Source organism: Oncorhynchus kisutch, linkage group LG10 (genome assembly GCF_002021735.2).
Source record: "Oncorhynchus kisutch isolate 150728-3 linkage group LG10, Okis_V2, whole genome shotgun sequence".
NCBI lineage: Eukaryota > Metazoa > Chordata > Actinopteri > Salmoniformes > Salmonidae > Oncorhynchus > Oncorhynchus kisutch.
The window spans coordinates 33,053,671-33,074,466 of NC_034183.2; the positions used below are offsets into that span (position 1 = coordinate 33,053,671).

The window sequence follows — 20,796 nt, forward strand, 5'->3', positions numbered from 1 at the left end:
CCAATCTCCAAACCTGAACCCCATTGAAAACCTCTGGAATGTGATCAAGAGGAAGCTGGATGGTCACAAGCCATCAAACAAAGCCGAGCAGCTTGAATTTTTGCGCCAGCAGTGGCATAGTCACCCAACATCAATGTGAAAGACTGGTGGAGAGTATTCCAAGACGCATGAAAGCTGTGATTGAAAATCAACATTATTCCACCAAATATTGATTTCTGAACTCTTCCTAAGTTAAAATATTAGTATTGTGTTGTTTAAAAATGAATATGAAATTATTTTCTTTGCACTGCATCTATTTTGTTATTTTGACCAGTTGTCATTTTCTGCAAATAAATGCTCTAAATGTACAATATTTTTGGGAGGAATGTTAGTTTTACCCAAACACATACCTATAAATAGTAAAACCAGAGAAATGGATAATTTTGTAGTGGTCTCATAATTTTTCCAGAGCTGTGTGAGTGTGTGCGTATACAAATCAAAATCAAATCAAATTTATTTATATAGCCCTTCGTACATCAGCTGATATCTCAAAGTGCTGTACAGAAACCCAGCCCAAAACCCCAAACAGCAAGAAATGCAGGTGTAGAAGCACCCACAATACACACACATGTATACAGTTGAAGTCAACATTTTACATACACTTTGGCCAAATACATTTAAACTCAGTTTTTCACAATTCCTGACATTTAATCCTAGTAAAAATCAGTTAGGATTACCACTTTATTTTAAGAATGTGAAATGTCAGAATAATAGTAGAGAGAATGATTGATTTCAGCTTTTATTTCTTTCATCATATTCCCAGTGGGTCAGAAGTTTAGATACACTCAATTAGTAGTTGGTAGCATTGACTTTAAATTGTTTAACTTGGGTCAAACGTTTCAGGTAGCCTTCCACAAGCTTCCCACAATAAATTGGGTGAATTTTGGCCCATTCCTCCTGACAGAGCTGGCCACGTTCCAGCCACGTTTCATCTTCAATGCCCTTGCTGATGGCAGGAGGTTTTCACTCGAAATCTCACGATACATGGCCCCATTCATTCTTTCCTTTACACGGATCAGTAGTCCTGGTCCCTTTGCAGAAAAACAGCCCCAAAGCATGATGTTTCCACCCCCATGCTTCACAGTAGGTATGGTGTTCTTTGAATGCAACTCAGCATTCTTTGTCCTCCAAACACAACGAGTTGAGTTTTTACCAAAAATTTATATTTTGTTTTCATCTGACCATTTGACATTCTCCCAATCTTCTTCTGGATCATCCAAATGCTCTCTAGCAAACTTCAGACGGGCCTGGACATGTACTGGCTTAAGCTGGGGGACACGTCTGGCACTGCAGGATTTGAGTCCCTGGCGGCGTAGTGTGTTACTGATGGTAGGCTTTGTTACTTTGGTCCCAGCTCTCTGCAGGTCATTCACTAGGTCCCCCCGTGTGGTTCTGGGATTTTTGCTCACCTTTCTTGTGATCATTTTGACCCCACGGGGTGAGATCTTGCATGGAGCCCCAGATCGAGGGAGATTATATGTGGTCTTGTATGTCTTCCATTTCCTAATAATTGCTCCCACAGTTGATTTCTTCAAACCAAGCTGCTTACCTATTGCAGATTCAGTCTTCCCAGCCTGGTGCAAGTCTACAATTTTGTTTCTGGTGTCCTTTGACAGCTCTTTGGTCTTGGCCATAGCGGAGTTTGGAGTGTGACTGTTTGAGGTTGTGGACAGGTGTCTTTTATACTGATAACAAGTTCAAACAGGTGCCATTAATACAGGTAACGAGTGGAGGACAGAGGAGCCTCTTAAAGAAGAAGTTACAGGTCTGTGAGAGCCAGATCTAGCTTGTTTGTAGGTGACCAAATACTTATTTTCCACCATAATTTGCAAATAAATTCATAAAAAATCCTACAATGTGATTTTAGGAATTTTTTCTCTCTATTTCTTTAAATACTTTTTTGCCCCACCGTATACTTCCCGAAACGTTTGAGCCAAGTTAAACAATTTAAAGGCAATGCTACCAAATACTAATTGAGTGTATGTAAACTTCTGACCCACTGGGAATGTGATGAAAGAAATAAAATATGAAATATATAATTCTCTACTATGATTCTGACATTACTCATTCTTAAAATAAAGTGGTGACCCTAACTGACCTAAGAAAGGGAATGTTTACTAGGATTAAATGTCAGGAATTGTGAAAAATTTAATCTAAATGTATTTGGCTAAGGTGTATGTAAACTTCTGACTTCAACTGTATGTATGTATGTATGTATGTATGTATGTATGTATGTATGTATGTGTATATACAGTGCCTTGCGAAAGTATTCGGCCCCCTTGAACTTTGCGACCTTTTGCCACATTTCAGGCTTCAAACATAAAGATATAAAACTGTATTTTTTTGTGAAGAATCAACAACAAGTGGGACACAATCATGAAGTGGAACAACATTTATTGGATATTTCAAACTTTTTTAACAAATCAAAAACGGAAAAATTGGGCGTGCAAAATTATTCAGCCCCTTTACTTTCAGTGCAGCAAACTCTCTCCAGAAGTTCAGTGAGGATCTCTGAATGATCCAATGTTGACCTAAATGACTAATGATGATAAATACAATCCACCTGTGTGTAATCAAGTCTCCGTATAAATGCACCTGCACTGTGATAGTCTCAGAGGTCCGTTAAAAGCGCAGAGAGCATCATGAAGAACAAGGAACACACCAGGCAGGTCCGAGATACTGTTGTGAAGAAGTTTAAAGCCGGATTTGGATACAAAAAGATTTCCCAAGCTTTAAACATCCCAAGGAGCACTGTGCAAGCGATAATATTGAAATGAAAGGAGTATCAGACCACTGCAAATCTACCAAGACCTGGCCGTCCCTCTAAACTTTCAGCTCATACAAGGAGAAGACTGATCAGAGATGCAGCCAAGAGGCCCATGATCACTCTGGATGAATTGCAGAGATCTACAGCTGAGGTGGGAGACTCTGTCCATAGGACAACAATCAGTCGTATATTGCACAAATCTGGCCTTTATGGAAGAGTGGCAAGAAGAAAGCCATTTCTTAAAGATATCCATAAAAAGTGTCGTTTAAAGTTAGCCACAAGCCACCTGGGAGACACACCAAACATGTGGAAGAAGGTGCTCTGGTCAGATGAAACCAAAATTGAACTTTTTGGCTACAATGCAAAACGTTATGTTTGGCGTAAAAGCAACACAGCTCATCACAATGAACACACCATCCCCACTGTCAAACATGGTGGTGGCAGCATCATGGTTTGGGCCTGCTTTTCTTCAGCAGGGACAGGGAAGATGGTTAAAATTGATGGGAAGATGGATGGAGCCAAATACAGGACCATTCTGGAAGAAAACCTGATGGAGTCTGCAAAAGACCTGAGACTGGGACGGAGATTTGTCTTCCAACAAGACAATGATCCAAAACATAAAGCAAAATCTACAATGGAATGGTTCAAAAATAAACATATCCAGGTGTTAGAATGGCCAAGTCAAAGTCCAGACCTGAATCCAATCGAGAATCTGTGGAAAGAACTGAAAACTGCTGTTCACAAATGCTCTCCATCCAACCTCACTGAGCTCGAGCTGTTTTGCAAGGAGGAATGGGAAAAAATGTCAGTCTCTCGATGTGCAAAACTGATAGAGACATACCCCAAGCGACTTACAGCTGTAATCGCAGCAAAAGGTGGCGCTACAAAGTATTAACTTAAGGGGGCTGAATAATTTTGCACACCCAATTTTTCAGTTTTTGATTTGTTAAAAAAGTTTGAAATATCCAATAAATGTCGTTCCACTTCATGATGGTGTCCCACTTGTTGTTGATTCTTCACAAAAAAATACAGTTTTATATCTTCATGTTTGAAGCCTGAAATGTGGCAAAAGGTCGCAAAGTTCAAGGGGGCCGAATACTTTCGTATATGTATATATATATATATATATACACATACACATACATACATACATACATACATACATACATACATACATACATACATACATACATACATACATACATACATACATACATACATACACACACACACACACATACGGAAATAGCACATCACTAATGCAACCCAAAACTATTGAGGTTATTTTAGAAATTGGAAACCAATGACATGATACTGCACTAGAAGTGAGAAAGGAATTGTATATGCTCTACCATGGTGACTACTACAGCACATCTGCAATCACCATTTATAACATTAACATAACAGAACTAAAAACACTGAAAACAGTTATCAAATAGTTAGTTTATTTGTGACGTCACACACATCAATCTCACATACATGAGTGTGATAAGTATTATTCCATAGTGTTACTGGTTGGCTGCCTTATGTAGAAAACTCTTCTAAAATGCATTTTATATTCCCTCAAAGTGCCAAGACTGCATCATAATACCTCTCCAAATATGGATTCCATCTATCGTAGTACTTAACCAGGTAATATCACAACAGTATCACAAAAACCCATCTGAACAATGCATTCTGAATAGAAAGACACTTGGCTGATAAATTGTGGTTCTAATGTCTTAAAGGGCCACTGCGGTCAAAAATGACCAAATCTAGCTATTATCAGCTTTCCCTTGTTCTGGTCATTTTTCAACCTAGAGGAAGGAGGCTGTCTGTTTTAGTGTTATGATAATCCTGATAATGAATCAATGTCATTCATCCCTTATGAAATGGAGTGGTGCTTATTTCTCTGGCAGGCAGAGCCTACGGTTTACAGTTGCAGCCTGGTCCCAGATCTGTCATTCCAAGGCATCACAATGACCACAGGAGTTATAGGCTATACAGCACAAACTGATTTGGTACCAGGCCTATACAACGGCTCCTACACTTTGGTAACACTTGACACAATGCACTTTGCTTCGTTCACATAGGAAACAAAACAGGACATGTCTTAGGATGCATCCCAAATGGCACCCTATTCCTACATTGTGCACTACTTTCATCCAGGGCTCTGGTCAGAAGTCGTGCACTGTATAGGGAATAGTTTACCATTTAACTGACATTTAAAATGATCTTCTTAGTATTTTCAGATAGAAGTGTTGTTCACTCTTATGTTAACTTGATTCCCAGAATGCAGTATATTATGTTCCCTTGGCTTGGACTGCCATTCATTTTGTGCAAAAGAACATAGCAATACCTCTGTTTAATGTTATTGGTGTTCATAGAAGATTCAGATCACAGATCTCTGTCCTCATACTTTTCATTATGTCCCGTAATTTTTGTATTTTATTAACAGACTAGGATGCCCACCTTAGAAAGAGCAGTACTTTAAAATCAGCCCTCTAAATCTGAGATGGTTGGTTCACTTAAGTTAGGTACATGCTTTCATTAACCAGCATGCTGAAATGTATTCTAATCTATGAAATTATGCAATGATCCTACATCAGTCCTTCCTCCAAAGGGAAAATCATCCTGCCAGAGAAGATAAGTATGAGATAAGAAAACATGTACAGTACATTGATTGGCTACGTTCCCATTTTCTACCCTCCTCGTGGAGTGTGGACTCGCACATTCCCCCGCATGGATTTAAAAGAAATGCATTGGTGCAAGGAATAATGTTGGAAACTCCTTTCAGCCATGCTTGCACCAATCCAATGCATTTAACAAGTATAAGGGATGGTGAACGAGTGCTCACTTCTGGAGAAGGGTAGAGAATCGGAACGCAGCCCATGTTTGTGGAAAAAATGTCTGTTAATCAGTTATCCATGGGTCTTGACCACACTAAGAGTGATATGTCACTTTCAGTCCAAAAATACAATACATTATAAACATTAGATATGCAATAATTCATTAGATACATATTTTCAAGTCCCCCCCCAGAAAAACTATTTACATATACTGTATATACACAGATACTGGATTCCCATTGACCTTCGGATACGGGAGGTTGTATATCCGTGTCCCAAATGGCACCCTATCCCCTTTAAAGTGCACTACTTTTGACCAGGGCCCACAGGGTTCCTGTCAAAAGTAGTGTACCCTATAGGGAATAGGGTGCCATACCCACACTTAATGTTTGTTATTGGGGCTCTTTAACTATGTTCAATAGAGACATCACTCTCCAGTACATCATTCCCTCCATATGATAAAGACAGACACAAAATGGCTCAATACATTTTTGATGGTTCACTTAAAAATGCGATAAGAAAATTAAAACTGATTGAATGAAGTGTCATCGTCACCATAAAGCGTAAAACATTCTATTGCACAGTCTCTCTGTGTGTTGTGTCTGTTGTACCATGGTTGGTGTTGTGGGGCTGAGGGAGAGCCCGTAGTTTGGTTGCCTAGATGGGGTAACCCCCATCCACTCCTCTGGTGGTCAGTCTGGCTCTGTGGAGCTCAGGAAGCTAAAGAGCCTTCATGTTGTCCTTCTCTGATCCATCCACTTGGGGATCAGACCAGAGCAACTGATTGATATGATCCTCCTCAATCTGGTTTTGGCAAAACAAGAATAAAGCAAACTGAGTAACACAAAAGAAAATAACCAACTCCACCACAGGTGTGATTCTGCGGTGACTTCACTTGATGACAAAGATGACATGTTCCACTCCAAGCTTCCAAAGATTCCATTCCAAGAAGCTCCCTACGTTGGAGTCCCATAGACAGACTTAGACGTCATGCTCCTGAGGAGTGTGGCTTGCTACCATGGACACCACCTCTGCCCCACTGCATTAGGTCAGAACAGCCCTGATCAGCCTCCAGGAGGCTAGCGATGGTGCCCATGACCCAGTTACCGGGTCACACGGTGGTGTGTTTGTGGGTGCCGTTGGGAGGCACAGAGAGAACAAGACCCTCCCCATCATCATCCCCCTCACTGTCTGTATCCCCCAGCCTATTATTCAGATCCAGGGAGGGGTGAAGCCTGATGAGGCTGGTGTGGCTGCTACTGCTCTGCTGAGGGTCCAGGTGGGAGGGGGTCTTGCCTGCGTCTTCGTCTGAGGATTGGTACGACTCGTCGTCTGGTATGTAGTGATTGACGATGCGGATCCTGTCAAAACTGGGCTGATTGGACATGCTGCCTGCCCTCTGGCCTTTTAAGCAGTGGATCTGTAGAGACAGACGAGGGGCATTTAACAGGGGCGCATGTGGAGTGTAATGGGGACAGATACATACATCGACACGGGGAAAGCCCCTGAGAACATTTGAGTTGTTACTCTTGATGGAAATCACATGCACAAACTACAACAAAGACAAAGAGGTCAACACTAATCAAAACATCCGTTCTGAAATATCGACAATGGGAGATGGATTTCTAAACGCATGCAAGAGGCACGTTCACACTCATTGGTAGACGTGTGTTCATTCACTGATCATGCTCCTCCCTTCCACAAAACAATTACACATCATATATTCGGTATGGGCTGCGAAACTAGTGAAAGGTGGGTCAGATAGGTCAGGTTAAAATGTTGTTCTGGACCACACCTGCCCTACCTAGAAGTCACCTGGATCAATCTGCCTCACAAAGACAGACATGTAGGGAGAGAGACCCACTTAGAGAAATGACTCAATTTAGTTCTTGTACCGGTACATGTCACTTTCCTCAAATACCAGGGCTTTAAAAACGACTCATTTATGGCAGAGATCAGTGATTTCAAACTACAGTTTGACTGACACAAGTGTGCAAAGAAAGTTAAGGGCTAAAAGCCAAGAGCCATTTGAGACGTCTTTTTGATCCTGAGAGAGATTAGTCAACTTTGGTTTCGAGCAACTCTCTGTGGCTGACTGTAAACCCAGCACTCTTATGAGAATGTGTGATTGAAATAGCAAATTGTGGGCAGCACACTTTTACCCCTTCTTCCTTGCCTTGGTCTGTCTACACTGAGCCTTTGCTCTCACTTCTGCTCTTCTGCAGTCACCAAGAAATGCAGAAATTGGGCCTAATAATTACCCACTGACAAAAATGGAATAACTAGAATATGTCTCTATATTTTACCTATCCTGCTACTTTTTTTGTCTTTTAAATTCTTATAAAACATATTTCATCTTCTGTGTGCAAATAAAAACAAATTCAGTAGTCTTGTCAGTATGTCCTGCTAACTGTAGCATCTCCAGGATTAGATATCTCAGGTCATGGGGTTATGGGGGAGGGGTTTATACATCCAGATCATGGCTATGAGGTCAATTCTTGTCACTCAGAACCTGTCACCACCAACACTTCAGAAAGCATGATTCACAGCTTCACAGCCACCCATTCTTCAGCACCCCCTGACCACACCAACATCCCTGGTTGTGACCCAAATGGCATCTTATTCTCTATATATTTGTATGTATTATTGACTGTATGTTTGTTTTACTCCATGTGTAACTCTTTGTTGTATGTGTCAAACTGCTTTGCTTTATCTTGGCCAGGTCACAATTGTAAATGAGAACTTGTTCTCAACTTGCCTACCTGGTTAAATAAAGGTGAAATATATATATATTTTTTAGTATAGTGCAATTCCCTATATAGTGCACTACTTTTGAAATAGTGCACTATATAGGGAATAGGGTGAAATTTGGGATGCAACGGAGTACAGCCCAGAGGAGAGGTGGGGGGGATTCTGTTCTGATCAACCTGCCTGACTGTTTGCCTCCACGCCTGCCTTACCGACAGTTTGCCTGGCTAACTGACTGCCTGGCTGACTGACTGACTGTGACTGACTACCTTGACTGTTTTTCGGCTTGCTTGACCGACTGTTTAACTGACTGCCTGGCTGGCTGCACAGTCTTGATAGGAGACCCAGAGCGACACAATGCATGATTTAGTGCAGCTCAGTTCAACCACAAGCCTACCAGCCTTTTGTTGTCCTCTTTTTCTTTTTTTAGGAGGAGATAAAAATCTGACTACATCCTCACTGGTAAATCATTGATTTGCTGGAAGAAAACAAGTTGCTTTGTTCTACTTCTCTTTTCTGTTATTTTATTTCGGGGGGGGGGGGGGGGGTTGGGGTTCTACAACTCTTTTCACATATAAGAGTTGTTTATAAAATGTGCCAAATGTCATATCACAATACCGTGCACATACATTACACAGAATAAAAGGGTGCATCATGTTCTGCATATATAATCCTACAAGAGAATCCTACATTCAGAGCCAGATCAGGTCTTTGTATTATATGAAGGATACTATTCTGATCAAAGATGGCCCACTCTGCTGAAGTGATTGTGTCAAAGTCAAACCGGCAAACCTGTAGCTGATCTTGTAGATGTCTATTTATGTGATGAAATTCCTAACCTTCAAATCCTTCTAGCTATTCAGATGACAATAGCCAGCTGTGGTGTACACAGAGGAGCACAAGTAGTTTATGAGACTCCATTCCATTCAATCTGGGTCCTACACTGCTCTCTCAGTATGGTAAAGAGTGGGGTTTAGCATTCAAATAATAGAGTTACAGGAGAGGGGCGTGTGCTGGTACATCAACACCCTCAGCGCAGGAAGCTTATGGGCGTAGTTTACACTTCTACAGTTGGCTTCAAAATAGACAAATCTGAGCAAAAACATGAGAAATATAGCTAACAAAATCGTCTCTGAAAACAACAGGTACAAGCGGTGTTTGTTATTCCCCTGGTTCAGTATTCCCCTGTTGTAACTGCTCACCTCATGTTTGAGCTCAGCTATCTGGTCCTTCAGGTCTCGGATGTACTGACTGGAGTCTGTGTTGTTCAGCTGGCCCTGGACCTTCCCTTCTTCTTTCTGTAGAAGAAAACATTTCTCAAAGCATAGCTTATCATTGTTCCTCTAAGCACAAGACCACTGGAGAGGCGATAATACGTTTGTGACACTGTGGACGATGTAAATGTTGGAATCCTTGAACTGTTACAAGGGCAAATTGATAAGCAGGTTGGGTTGCGAGGGAGGTAGACAACTACCACCAGACAAGAGACACTAGAGCTATATCATTGGAAAACTTGCATAACAGAAGCATCCTAGAAGATATGTACAGTGTGGCTGTTGACTTAGTAAAAGATGGAGGGGGGGCCTAGCTAAACTAACAAGGTACATATAGTCGTTGGTATCGTTTTCCTCTTTGGGCCCTGGGGATGAGCCTAGTAACAGTCAAACATGACACGTGCTGTTTACCTTCCTCGGCGCAGACAGCTGCAGCAGTAGGAGACACACATACCCCATTATAAACATAAAATGATTCCTGCCTAAAGCCTAGTTTATAAGAGAGAGAGACATTGTCACTGGCTGAAGGGTTCAGGCTAACCACAACCTGCAACGTGGGAACAGGGGAGGGGGAAAATGGGGAAGATGTAAAACGCAGGGGTGGGGTGGGTGAGGTAGTGAGGTGAGAACCACCTCTGTCTGACCCAACACCTCAAAATGTATACAACGCTCTCGATTCCTGTGGTCAGGTCAGGGTTGAGAGGTTGAGGGTGTAGGCCTAGGATCCTGATAAGCTGCTGACAATGTGAGATCTAAGCAAGCAGCTGTTCTTCCTGGAATCTGTGTTTTTCTTGAGCCCCCCCCTCCCCCTCTCCTGACAGAGCTAGCTAGTGATAAGGGAGAGGCAGTTAATAAGACTTCCTCGTACTCAGCTGTGTGAATCACCAGGTGCCAAGTTGTGGCGAGGGGGTTAGGGACTGTGGCCAGGGACATCAAATGTCTTAAGTCGTGGGGTGCATCCCAAATGGTACCCCATTCCCTATATACTGCACTACATTTGACCAGAGACTATGGGCAGCCATGTATGGGGAATATTGTGCCATTTGGGACACAGCCATGGCTCGCCTGACTGCATCCCTCCAGGTCTACAAAACACCTCCCCCCTCCCCCGTAGGTGGTTGTTGTCCTACGGCTGTTGGCTAGTGGCATTGTTGTTTGTTTGTCCACTTGACATGCAATCTTGGTTTACAGTGCCCTCAGAAAGTATTCACACCCCTGGACTTTCTCCGCATTTTGTTGTTACAGCGTGAATTTTTAAAGTGGATTAAATCAAGCCTTTTTTTTGTCATCTCTGGTCTACACACAATACCCCATAATGTCAAAGTGGAATTATGTTACCCCCAAAATGTTTACAAAACAAATTAAAAAATTGGAAAGCTGAAATGTTCAAATCCAACAACACAGAGTACCACTCTCCATATTTACAAGAATAGTGGAGGCTGCATCATGTTATGGCTATGCTTGTAATCGTTAAGGACTGGGGAATTCTTAAGGATAACATTTTTTTATGGAATGGAGCGAAGCACTGGCAAAATCCTAGAGGAAACTGGGAGAAAATCACCTTTCAGCAGGTCAATAACCTAAAACACAAGGCCTAGGTTTTGGCCTTTCTAGGGAGTTTTTCCTAGCCACCGTGCTTCTACACCGGCATTGCTTGCTGTTTGGGGTTTTAAGCTGGGTTTCTGTACAGCACTTTGAGATATCAGCTGATGTATGAAGGGCTATTTAAATCCATTTGATTTGAAGGCACTGTATATGGCTGTGATAGAGGAGCGTTAGATTGCACAGAAGCAATCTTCTGACACGTCATGTCCATAACAGGGTCACTTAGTGACTTTTTCCAATTAACAATAGTTGCTTGCGCTCAATGTCAAACTCGCTGTCAGCCAAGTGAGTGCTCTTTCGTGTTCAGTGTCATGCTCTCTACAATCTTGTGGCACATGTCCCATCCAAATGACAATAGTTCCACTAACGCTATTACGGTTAAAAACAAACAAGCACAGATACTATGACAGGAAATGTGACTTTTTGACCAGTTTCCTCACACACAATAGCAATGATGACAAACACATCATTTATTTTGGTAAATGCAAAACACCATGTATTTACAGATAAAACTGCAGACGCAATTACCAAGAGAGCAGTGAGAAAACACTATGAGGAACCTCTAATAACCAATGAATTTGCTAAAGCCTCTGTTAAATATACATGGAAATCTGTGAGCATATCATGCATGCAGAAGTACAAATCATAGATAGGCTTCCAACATGTCACCTTTGGTTCTAGTTCTAGTCAGAGTGTCTTCGACTCACAATAGGAAGTGGTTTCTTCTCTTGACAAGAAGATAGCCGAGCTGTGGTATTACCATGGATCACATATACATACAGCTACATTTATACTGCAACAGCAATGTAAAAACCCTGATGTCCATTTTACTATACATTCGGTTTCATTGACTGAGCGCTTTACCTCTTGATACATATATATTTATGGCAGTTTAGTACTGGAAGTTCCTCGCAAACCTAGAATTGTGAAATTCTACCAATATAAAAATACCATAAATTAATGGCGATATCACTGGCGTGTTGTGAATACTTTCCATCAGCGGGCCGTAGTGTAGGTGGGAAAGAGTGACGTGTTGGTTAGAGGAAGATCAGATAGGCAGGCAACCGCGGGGGCTTTTTCAAGGTAAGAGTACGACAATGGTGAGGGGAAAAACTGCAAGGTATAGTGGGCAGAAGTGAGGCAGCACTCATAGGATGAGTTCACTAAAGCTACACATCATGCATTACTATTTGGAGAGGAGACCTTTGTGAAAACCACCCTCCAATTGGTTATTGGGTTAACACGCCAAACAATAACTATTTAAGTTGATAGGACCTGCTTTCTTCACTTTTTGGGGGGAAAAGTGCCTTGTACTGTAGCTCGGCTCATGATCACAGTCTTTTCACAAAGCCCAAACCTCTCATTTTATAGCATGCCATCAGACACATTTGATGTGGCTTTTACGTGAGGTGTTAAATGCAGTGGACAACAATTTCAGTCATTGCTTTCTTGCACTCCTTCTCTTGGGCCTACAACCAGAGCGACTGAAGGAAAAGGTAAGACGGGGCATCTACCCACAACCTTTAGAGCTGCAACCAGGTTCTCAAACCACAGACCAAGAGTTCACCACTGGCACCACATGGCATGGGCTCTGATTAACACAAAGTGGTTATTCAAAACCTTCAAGAGCTGGTAAACGTCGGTCTGGAAACTACCAACTGCAGTAACTATTAGCTTCCATGCACATATTCGAAGACCATTAAATCAAAAAGAAACTCAGTATAAATGAAGATTGACATGATCATAAGTTGCAAATAATGGTTTCATTGCATTACCCGCGAGAGTGAGGGGGCGGTACCTGGTAGTGGTGAACGCTGGTGTTGATGCAGTGTTGTTGTTGAAGAACCTAGTAACAAAACCTCAGACCACACTGTGTGTGTGTGTGTGTGTGTGTGTGTGTGTGTGTGTGTATAAAAATATAGAGGGGATGTTGGTAAAAAAAAAAGTCTATTGACACTAAATAACCATTTACACTCTTGCCCGTATACGAGCTGAAATTTGCAGATTTGTGCACTGATTAGCGCCTAAATTGGAATGCAGTGGCTTTCCAGTAACATGCTATAAATGACATCAGAGTTCAGGTTCTGCGTTTCACAGCACTGTATGGGTACCCTCCAAGCTCATCAGTAAGCTTGGGGTCCTGGGTTTGAACCCCGCCCTGTGCAACTGAGTCCTGGACTTCCTGATGGGTCGGGTGGTGGAGGTAGGAAACAACACCTCCACTTCACTGATCCTCAACACAAGGTCCCCACAAGGGTGTGTGCTCAGCCCCCTTCTGTACTCGCTGTTCACCCATGACTGCGTGGCCACGCACGCCTCCAACTCAATCATCAAGTTTGCAGATGACGGAACAGTATTAGGCCTGATTACCAACAATGACGAGACAGCCTACTGCGAGGAGGTGAGGGCCCTGGCGGAATGGTGCCAGGAAAATAACCTCTCCCTCAACAAAACGAAGGAGCTGGTCGTGGACTTCAGGAGACAACAGAAAGAGCATTCCCCTATTCACATCAACGGGACCACAGTGGAGAAGGTGAAAAGCTTCCTCGGCGTACACATCACTGACAATCTGAAATTGTCCACCCACACAGACAGTGTGGTGAAGAAGGCGCAACAGCGACCTCTTCAACCTCAGGAGGCTGAACAATTTTGGATTGGCCCATAAGACCCTCAACAACTTTTACAGATGTACAATTGAGAGCATCCTGTTGGGCAGTATCACTCGCCGGGTACGGCAAAAGCACCGCCCACAACCGCAGGACTCTCCAGAGCGTGGTGCGGTCTGCCCAACACGTCACCGGGGGCACACTGCCTGCCCTCCAGGACAACTGTACAGCACTCGATGTACCACTAGTTAGTTCTCTCACTCAACCCTTTCACATTTTTTGTCTTATGTTGCATCTACCCCACATTTCCAGGAATATTCTTACATTGAACCTATTTGTTTAACTTTAGCTAGCTATGACAAATCGGTTTGTATTGCTAGTTGGGATTTTAGTTAATCTTTTAGCTAATTAGGGTTACATGTCTAAACAAAAAGAGCAAGTTAATGCTTGCTGTTAGCTAGCTAACATTACCTTACATCCGTCAGTGATGTTCTCAGAATGCCATTTCGCATTGCTAGTTATTGTCTAACGTTAGCTAGCTAATTAACTAGCATTGAACCTATTTGGTTAACTTTAGCTAGCTATGCAAAATTGGTTTGTATTGCTAGGTAAAGCTTGTTGTTAGCTAGCCAGCTGAAGTTAGATGGCTGGCTAGCTAGCTAACATTATGTGTATGAACTGTGTAGTGATGTTCTCAGAATGCCATTTAGCATCCATTGTATAATAATGCTAAAATATTTGTATCTGGAATTTGTCTTTCAGCATCAGTACAACACGCCTGACTCTCCTCCAACAGTCATACATGGAGAATGGTCTAATGCCTCCCATCAAAAATAGAGCTGGCCCAAGCAAGCACAGGTTACAGCTGAAGCATGATGACTTGCAGCGAGTTGTGAACTTCAACAACTACGCAGAGGATAATGCAATAGTATAACCAGGATGCCACCCAGGACACAAACACTTTGATGGAAAAGCAGCAATGTGGTGTCTCTACAAGGAATCGATGACAACACTTGGTATGTAAAGCATAAACAACACATTTTGATTATTTCATTGACCTCCAACATGGTTGGCACTACTTTTATTGATCTCACATCCCACAGCTGGTTGGACTGGAGGATGGTACAGTGCTGGTGGAAAGCTATGGCATTCAACAACACCTGACTCTGTACTTCAGGCCGTTGCCACAGATCAAGCACTTCAGGTGAATATCATTTTCATTGCATTGTATGAGGTTATTCTTCTTATCTAAACTTGGGAGGTGAATTGATGTTGTGCAAGGTTGTAATGTATTTATTTTTGTTTTACAGCTTCAATGCTCTGGAGCCTGGTGTTGTCCGAACGCTCCTTGGCGACTCAGTCGGGACCAGGTTTCAGCTGCAGCGTAACGCTGACATCCTTCCTTCCATAGATGGTCTGCCTGTACAAGCACCACCTGGACTGGACACAGCTAGATAAAACGTATCTTCCAATGCATTTCAACTATATTGCCAGATGGCGAGGAATGGATTTACATCCGACTCTTCTGCTGCCGGTCAACCGTCAAACCACTCGTTCTGGTGAGTATGTTAGATAAGTAGATAACAGGTACTAGCTAACTAGTAGCTACTTTTGGTTATAAAACATTATTTGATGTTGGCGAGCCAGGTTAGCTATGATACCACAGATGAAAAGGGAATGATTCTGTAGCTAGTTAAATACAACAAGCTAACGTGTAATGTGATGTAGCATGTCAGAGGAAGATGTGCATAGCTTACGTTAACTAGATACCTTGCTAACAGCTAACTGTAGCCCATTGGCATTTAAGGTCAATATAGGGCAGGCACTTGGAGACTACCTTGCTAGCTAACCATAGGAGGTAGCCAGCTTGCTATTGCAGCAGACGACCACACTGGGTTCCACTCCTATAAGCTAAAAACAAGAATAAGTGGCTTTAGTGGGCACGCAATTACCAACACTGGACAATTGAGGAGTGGAAAAACATGGCCTGGAACATGACAGCGAGTTCAGTTTACTTGAGTGGCTTGTGCAGACCCCAGACCTCAACCTAATAGAGCATATTTGGGATGAGATGGAACAGGCTATTCGGAGCATGAATGTACTGCCGTCCAATCAACAGCAACTGCGTGATGCCATCGCGTCAGCATGGACCAACATCACCGTGGAGAGTTTCCGACGCCCTTTAGAATTTCCTGAAGAATTCAGGCTGTTCAAGGCAAAGGGAGGTCTGACCCAGTACCAGATGGGTGTGTGTATATGTACACTGAGTATACAAAACATTAAGAACACATGCTCTTTCCATGACAGACTGACCAGGTGAAAGTTATGATCCCTTATTGATGTCACTTGTTAAATCCACTTCGAACAGTGTAGATAGATGAAGAGGAGACAGATTAAATAAGGATTTTTAAGCATTGATTGCAGTGGATTGCAGTGGATTGTGTTTGTGTGCCATTCAGAGGGTGAATGGTCAAGACAAAAGATTGAAGTGCCTTTGAACGGGGTATGGTAGTAGGTGCCAAGCACACCGGTTTGTGTCAAGAACTGCAACGTTGCTAGGTTTTTCATGCTCAACAGTTTCCCGTGTGTATCAAAAATGGTCCAACACCCAGATGACATCCCACGCTTTCAACACCGTGTAGAGTCCATGCCCTGACGAATTGAGTCTTTTTTAAGGCCAAGGGGGGGGGGGGGGGGGGGGTGCAACTCAATAGTATGTTCTTAATGTTTGGCATACTCAGTGTATATCATGTTGTGTATAGACATTACTGACAGTATATTAATAGAAAAGGTGTGTACAGCAGTTATAGTATGAGCCTTGACAAGAATATAGTATATAAATAGGAAGTGGGTAAATGTTAACATTATTACAGTGATCAGTGTTCAATGACTATGTACTGTACATAGGGCAGCAGTAAGGTGCAGGGTTGAATAGCGGGTGGTAGCCGGCTAGTAACGGTGACTAAAGTTCAGGGCAGGGTACTGGACGGAGGCTAGTGGTGAGTATTTAACAGTCTGATGGCCTGTTAAATATGGTGGCGGCAGCATCAGGCTGTGGGGATGTTTTTCAACGAGAAGGACTGGGAGACTAGTCAGGATCGAGGGAAAGATGAACGGAGCAAAGTACAAAGAGATCCTTGATGAAAACCTTCTCCAGAGCGCTCAGGACCTCAGACTGGGGGCGAAGGTTCACTTTTCAACAGGACAACCCCCCCATGCACACAGCAAAGACAACGCAGGAGAGGCTTCCTGACAAGTTTCTGAATGTCCTTGAGTGGCCCAGCCAGAGCCCGGACTTAAACCCGATCAAACATCTCTGGAGACAGGAAAATAGCTGACCTGAAAACGCTGCCTATCCAATCTGACAGAACTGGAGAGGATCTGCAGAGAAGAAATGGGAGAAACTCCCCAAATACAGGTGTGCCAAGCTTGTAGCGTCATACCCAAGAAGACAAGGCTGAAATCGCTTCCAAAGGTGCTTCAACAAAGTACTGAGTAAAGAGTCTGAATACTTTTGTAAAATGTAATGTTTAATTTATTTATTCTTAATTTGCAAAATGTTTTTAAAAAATCTGTTTTTGCATTGTCATTTTGGGGTATTTTCTGTATTTTTCCCCCCCCATCAATTTTAGATTAAGGCTGTAAAGTAACAAAATGTGGAAAAAATCAAGAGGTCTGAATACTTATGAATGCACTGTATATGGTAGACCATACAGGAAGGTATAATATTTGCACATTGTTATATTAGCAGAACACTGCTTCTACAGTATTATGTGTAGTATGGTTTATTCTACATGGAACTGTTACACTTGGAAGAGTTAAAACACTTTGTTTAGAAGATCTACATCAATTGCACTCTTCTCATTTTACTCTGTAGGCTACTGGCCGACGCAACGCTTCCTCCATTGAATTGGTCAGTAGCCTAAAGTTGTATGACGAGTGTCATCCTCCTGCATCTCACATCTGCCTCTAGTTATTGAACTCTGCCTGCCGGACCAATGGGTTGAGGCAAACTCTGTCATATCCAGGATGAAATGACATGCACTCATACCCCCCTGCCACCTGACTGCACCTGTCTATAACCCGTAATAGTTTTCTATATTCTATATGGCCTTACTGAAGAGCTCAGTGACTTTCAATGTGGCACCGTCATAGGATGCCATCTTTCCAACAAGTCAGTTTGTCAAATTTCAGCCCTGCTAGAGCTGCCCCGGGTCAACTGTATGTGCTGTTATTGTGAAGTGGGATCGTCTAGGAGTAACCATGGCTCAGCCGCGAAGTGGTAGACCACACAAAATCACAGAATGGAACCACCGAGTGCTGAAGCACGTAGCGAGTATAAATAGTCTGTCCTCGATTACAACAATCACTATTGAGTGCCAAACTGCCTCTGGAAGCAACATCAGCATAATAACGGTCTTCGGGAGATTCATGAAATTGGTTTCCATGGCCGAGCAGCCGCCCACAAGCCTTAGATCACCATGTGCAATGCCAAGCGTCGGCTTGAGTGGTGTAAAGCTCGCCGCCATCGGACTCTGGAGCAGTTGAAACGTGTAATCTGGAGTGATAAATCACGCTTCACCATCTGACAGTCCGACGGATGAATCTGGGTTTGGCGGATGCCAGGAAAACACTACCTGCCCGAATGCACAGTGCCAACTTTAAAGTTAGGTTGAGGATGAATAATGGTCTGGGACTGTTTTTCATGGATCGGGCTAGGCCCCTTAGTTCCAGTGAAGGGAAATCTTAACGCTGCAGCATACAATGCCATTCTAGACGATTCTGTGCTTCTAACTTTGTGGCAACAGTTTGGGGAAGGCCCTTTCCTGTTTTAGCATGACAAAGCGAGGTCCAAACAGAAATGATTTGTCAGCGTGGAAGAACATGACTGGCCTGCACAGAGCCCTGACTTCAACCCTATCGAAAACCTTTGGGCAGAATAGCAACCCCGACTGCGAGCTAGGCCTAATCACCAAACATCAGTGCCTGACCTCACTACTGCCCGTGGCTGAATGGAAGTAGGTCCCCGCAGCAATGTTTCAACATCCAGTGGAAAGCCTTCCCAGACAATTAGAGGCTGTTATAGCAGCAAAATTACCGTGTAACTATTTGTGTGAACATAATATTCAAAAACGGAGTCAAACTGGACAAGTTCCACAGACATGTGACGAACAGAAATTGAATAATGTGTCCATGAACAAAGGGGGGGTCAAAATCAAAAGTAACAGTCAGTATCTGGTGTGGCCACCAGCTGCATTAAGTACTGCATTGAATCTCCAACTCATGGGCTGCACCAGATTTACCAGTTCTTGCTGTGAGATGTTACCCCACTCTTCCACCAAGGCACCTGCAAGTTCCCGGACATTTCTGGGGGGGAATGGCCCTAGCCCTTGACCTTGACCTCTGATCCAACAGGTCCCAGATGTGCTCAATGGGATTGAGATCTGGGCTCTTGGCAGAACACTAACATTCCTGTCTTGCAGGAAATCACGCACAGAAAGAGCAGTATGGCTGGTGGCATTGTCATGCTGGAGGGTCATGTCAGGATGAGCCTGCAGGAAGGGTACCACATGAGGGAGGAGGATGTCTTCCCTGGAATGCACAGTGTTGAGATTGCCTGCAATGACAACAAGTTCAGTCCGATGATGCTGTGACACACCGCCCCAGACCATGATGGAACCTCCCTCCAAATTGAATTGAGTACAGGCCTCGGTGTAACACTCATTCCTTCAACGATAAACGCAAATCCAGCCAACACCCCTGGTGAGACAAAACCACGACTAGTCAGTGAAGAGCATTTTTTGCCAGTCCTGTCTGGTCCAGCGATGGTGGGTTTGTGCCCATAGGCGACGTTGTTGCCGGTGATGTCTGGCGAGGACCTGCCTTACAACAGGCCTACAAGCCCTCAGTCCAGCCTCTCTCAGCCTATTGAGGACAGTCTGTGCACTGATGGAGGGATTGTGCGTTCCTATCTCCCTGTAGCGCTGTCTTAGGCATCTCACAGTACAGACATTGCAATTTATTGCCCTGGCCACATCTGCTGTCCTCGTGCCTCCTTGCTGCATGCCCAAGGCATGTTCACACAGATGAGCAGGGACCCTGGGCATCTTTCTTTTTGTGTTTTTCAGAGTCAGTAGAAAGGCCTCTTTAGTGTCCTAAGTTTTCATAACTGTGACCTTAATTGCCTACCGTCTCTAAGTAGTCTTAACGACCGTTCCAAAGGTGCATGTTTATGAATTGTTTATGGTTCATTGAACAAGCATGGGAAATAGTGTTTAACCTCTCTAGGGTATGTGGGACGCTAGCGTCCCACCTCGCCAACATCCAGTGAGATTGCTGAGCGCCAAATTCAAATACAGAAATACTCATTATAAAAATTACTACTTTACATAGGTTTAAAGATGAACTTCTTGTGAATCCAACAAGGTGTCAGATTTAAAAAATACTTTACGGCGAAAGCATACCATACAATTATTTGAGAACATAGCCCAGCAGACAAATCATTACAAACAGTAACCAGCCAAGTAGAAGAGTTACACAAGTCAGAAATAGAGATAAAATTAATCACTTACCTTTGATGATCTTCATATGTTTGCACTCAGAAGACATTCATTTATTCAATAAATGTTTTCTTCAGTAATCCACAGGCTCAAACGCAGTCACAACAGGCAGACAAAATAATCCAAATTGTATCCGTAAAGTTCATAGAAACATGTCAAACAATGTTTATATTCAATCCTCAGGTTGTTTTTAGCCTACATAATTGATAATATTTCAACCGGACAATAACGTCGTCAATATAAAAGGTAAAGGTACTCTCCCGGTCGCGCGCATGAAAAAGCTCTGACAAGGCAGGGTCCCACTCATTCAGACTGCTCTTACTCCCTCATTTTTCAGAATACAAGACTGAAACAATTTCTAAAGACTGT

The 20,796-nt window shown here is 42.9% G+C and overlaps 1 protein-coding gene across 4 annotated transcripts in view; it reads right to left on the bottom strand.

Moving 5' to 3' along the window:
* Positions 1-4,229: 4,229 nt before the first annotated feature.
* LOC109898064 (ecotropic viral integration site 5 protein homolog) overlaps positions 4,230-20,796 on the bottom strand; it is a 93,528-nt gene continuing 76,961 nt past the window's right edge. For all 4 annotated transcript variants that reach the window (XM_031833564.1, XM_020492835.2, XM_020492832.2 and 1 more), the window contains 2 exons: positions 9,585-9,680; positions 4,230-7,054 (listed from right to left, as the gene is read on the bottom strand). In XM_031833564.1, coding sequence (XP_031689424.1) covers positions 6,746-7,054; positions 9,585-9,680 — 405 coding nt within the window. In that variant the 3' untranslated portion in view covers positions 4,230-6,745. The remainder of the gene's footprint in view (positions 7,055-9,584; positions 9,681-20,796) is intronic.